At 40.8% G+C, this 2,964-nt stretch overlaps 1 protein-coding gene across 1 annotated transcript; it reads left to right on the forward strand.

The window, feature by feature from the left end:
• The first annotated feature begins 1,169 nt into the window (after positions 1-1,169).
• Positions 1,170-2,897, forward strand: LOC118428104 (alpha-2,8-sialyltransferase 8E-like). The gene is made up of 5 exons (XM_035838077.1): positions 1,170-1,187; positions 1,360-1,472; positions 1,768-1,860; positions 2,149-2,214; positions 2,798-2,897. Exons 1-5 carry the CDS (start codon positions 1,170-1,172, stop codon positions 2,895-2,897), a joined length of 390 nt encoding a protein of 129 aa, XP_035693970.1.
• The last annotated feature ends 67 nt before the right edge of the window (positions 2,898-2,964 follow it).

The following is a 2,964-nucleotide window of genomic DNA, read 5'->3' on the forward strand; positions in this document are numbered from 1 at the left end:
ACAAATTCTTCAGGAGAACTGACAAATTCTGCAGTGGAAACACTGGAAGCTGAGGAAACGAGGTATGGTGCTATAGAATAGAAGTTATACAACAGTTGAAGTTAGTCCAACATGATCCACAATCAGAACTCACAGGGCAATCACGTGAACGTCATCGACTACGAATTAACATGGCTTAGAATTAACTTGCCTTGGAGACAACGCGTTTACTATAACCGTAAAGCACGAGCGGACTATACATGTACATGACATGGGTCCTAAGATGGATTTTGGTTTGTTTCTTAAGTCCATTGCAGCAGTTCGATACATATGCTCGACACATACCGAATGAGACGGTTGCTCTGGGGAAGTTCCTAGCCGACCAGGCAGCTGTGCAGTCCATACCGACGGAAGCACCTAGATGGGTCTATAACAAAACAGCTGCAGATTTATTTCGGTAGGAGTCGCCTTCGCGAGTAACATCTATGGTCATAATAAATCTTTTTAAGAATCTCTTGGCATGCAAAGAAACGCAGGGAACTATGGTTCGAGCCAAGGGGCGAGTAACAACGTTAGCATTGTCATGACAACGCTATGTAGTACGTGCGTACCGTGTTAGGTCTATGTAGACATGGTAATAATGTTGCTCTCCGGGGTATCCAGAATGCCTAGATGTGATCACATCTACCAATGTCTCATGGTATAAGAAAAAGGGCTATAGTATGTTTAGGGTCACATGACTATGACGCGATTTGGTGTCCGCCATCTTGGCTGGTTAAGGCCGCATTGTGAAGTCATGACATTACAACTTATATGTAGGGACCAGAGGCAGAACACGATAGAACACGCTTGACACGCATAGATAGAACTTTTGACTTCAATTTATTTGCCCTTGATTTCATAAACAGTGGCGTAAACGATAAGTAAATTTACTGCTGTTAGGAAATGCAGGGAATACTGCGGACAAGTTACAAAGGTGTTAGGCATAGGCTTTATTCTAATGTTCCTAAAGGTTTCAAGCAACATTTTGTGATCAGTTTCATGTGGTTCCTTCCCCTAACAGGAAAAGAATCGTACCTGACAGTCGCTTTGCGAACGGAAATTTTCTAGTCACTCAAGGAATAGTCAAGCAATTTGGGCTAATGCCCCATAGCGACGTAACCAGGATATTCGATGTGCCAAATGAAGTCATGAAAGGATTTCCTAAGGTAGGTTCGAAGTTTGCTGATCACTGTAGATAGCCTATTACTCCATATAACACTGTGTGGGTACCCAAACTATTCTTTGTTCAATACTATACTCTGACTTCCAAACTTTTCCTACATGTTGAGAAGCTATTGAGAATATAGGGCCTTGTTTAACCATATATTTTTTTCGCAGTTGAGTCCGTTTGAGAACAAACGCTTCAATACTTGCAGCCTGGTAGGGAACGGAGGGATACTGAAGGGAAGCGGCTGTGGAAAAGAGATAGACGCCTCTGAGTTTGTGTTTAGGTGAGGTACTTTGATATATTCAAGCACTGGTTAAATTGCTGTAAACTAGCCAGGTAGATTTGAATATATTGTTGCTTAAGAAACTTCTTTAATTGAACTACAGTTTTAGGCCACGTCAATGCATGCTTTATATGAGATCAGCATTTCCCGGTTATGTTGATGAGTATTACCTGGATACGTTGATGAGTATTACCTGGTTTTGTTGATGATTATCGATGTATCGTATGACCATAAATAAACTAAATAAAAACATTGAAATGAGTACATAATTTTCCTTTTTGTTCCCAACTTGTAGGTTCAACATGGCTCCAATGGACGAAAAATATTTGGAGGACATCGGAAACAAAACCAATCTGATAACCATGAATCCGTCCATGATCAAATACAGGTACGTCTTATACTACTACTTATACTGAATACAGTTTAAATGTGATAGAACACCACTGCGATACATCTTAGATATAGTATATAGCTCAGCATTATCTCAAAATCATCTGGTTGTGTATCTCCTTTGCTATTTGCACAGCACAATTATTACCCTACTAAATATTGTGCGCCAAATTAACAAGAAAATTTTTAACTTATCTACGAGTTTTATGTTCATGTAATTAAAGTAAAGTTGTGAGATTTGAACATATGAAAGCTGACTAACCGTGCTCCCTTTTATTTCATCTAGATACCGCAAAGGCAGAAGAGAAGAAAGCACCATAGACGTTAAAACCCTGATGTCTGACCTCTCAGCGTACGGAGACAGCTACTTGTGGATTTGGGCCTTTCTCTCCGGCAAACACGCAAGGAGCGCCTTAAAAGCACAACAAGCTCTGCAAGGAAACAATGCCCGGAACCAAGTCATCTTACCATATCCAATCGTGACAAGATCTATTCTGTCAATTTGGAGAGAGAATGGTATAAAGGCTCATAGACTGTCTACAGGTACATGAACAAAACCTTAAACTGGCAATCTACACCAGAAGGGAGCGTTATCTTCCGATTGATATGAATTTTAGGAAATAAAAATGCATACTACACATTATACGATAAAATACGCATTAGCCCTATGCACATCAGAACTCCCAAGTACCCTCTAATCAACCTAAGCCTATGGCTGAATACAATGTGCCAGACGATGCCAGACTAAAATTAGTCTACAATACTAATTTCAGGAGCGTTAAGAAAAACTCGTCTTGTTCCGTGTTCTTTGATATCTACTGAGCAATTGACCCTTTTGTTTTATTTCGTTTAGTCTCTTTCCATTTCTTAAACCAATCTTTCCTTTGTATCTCATTCTGTTCTACTCCCTTTTCTTCATATTCTTGGGTATCTAGGACTGCTTCTGGTGAGTTTCGCCACACAGGTATGCGAGGAGGTGCGCTTGTACGGCTTCTGGCCCTTCCACTCCGACAGGAGCAACAGACGCCTGACTGAGCATTACTACGACAATGCTCTGCCCGGAGAAGTTCACCGGATGCCTGAAGAGTTCAGGCAACTCCAA

Source organism: Branchiostoma floridae, chromosome 12 (genome assembly GCF_000003815.2).
Source record: "Branchiostoma floridae strain S238N-H82 chromosome 12, Bfl_VNyyK, whole genome shotgun sequence".
In the NCBI taxonomy this organism is placed as follows: Eukaryota; Metazoa; Chordata; class Leptocardii; order Amphioxiformes; family Branchiostomatidae; genus Branchiostoma; species Branchiostoma floridae.

Bases quoted from the DNA above. Each gene is read 5' to 3' on its own strand.
- LOC118428104 (XM_035838077.1), top strand. The intron at 1,473-1,767 runs GTGAGGTACTTT...CCCAACTTGTAG, and splicing joins GCCTCTGAGTTTGTGTTTAG to GTTCAACATGGCTCCAATGG. The intron at 2,215-2,797 runs GTACGGAGACAG...TTGGGTATCTAG, and splicing joins CTGATGTCTGACCTCTCAGC to GACTGCTTCTGGTGAGTTTC.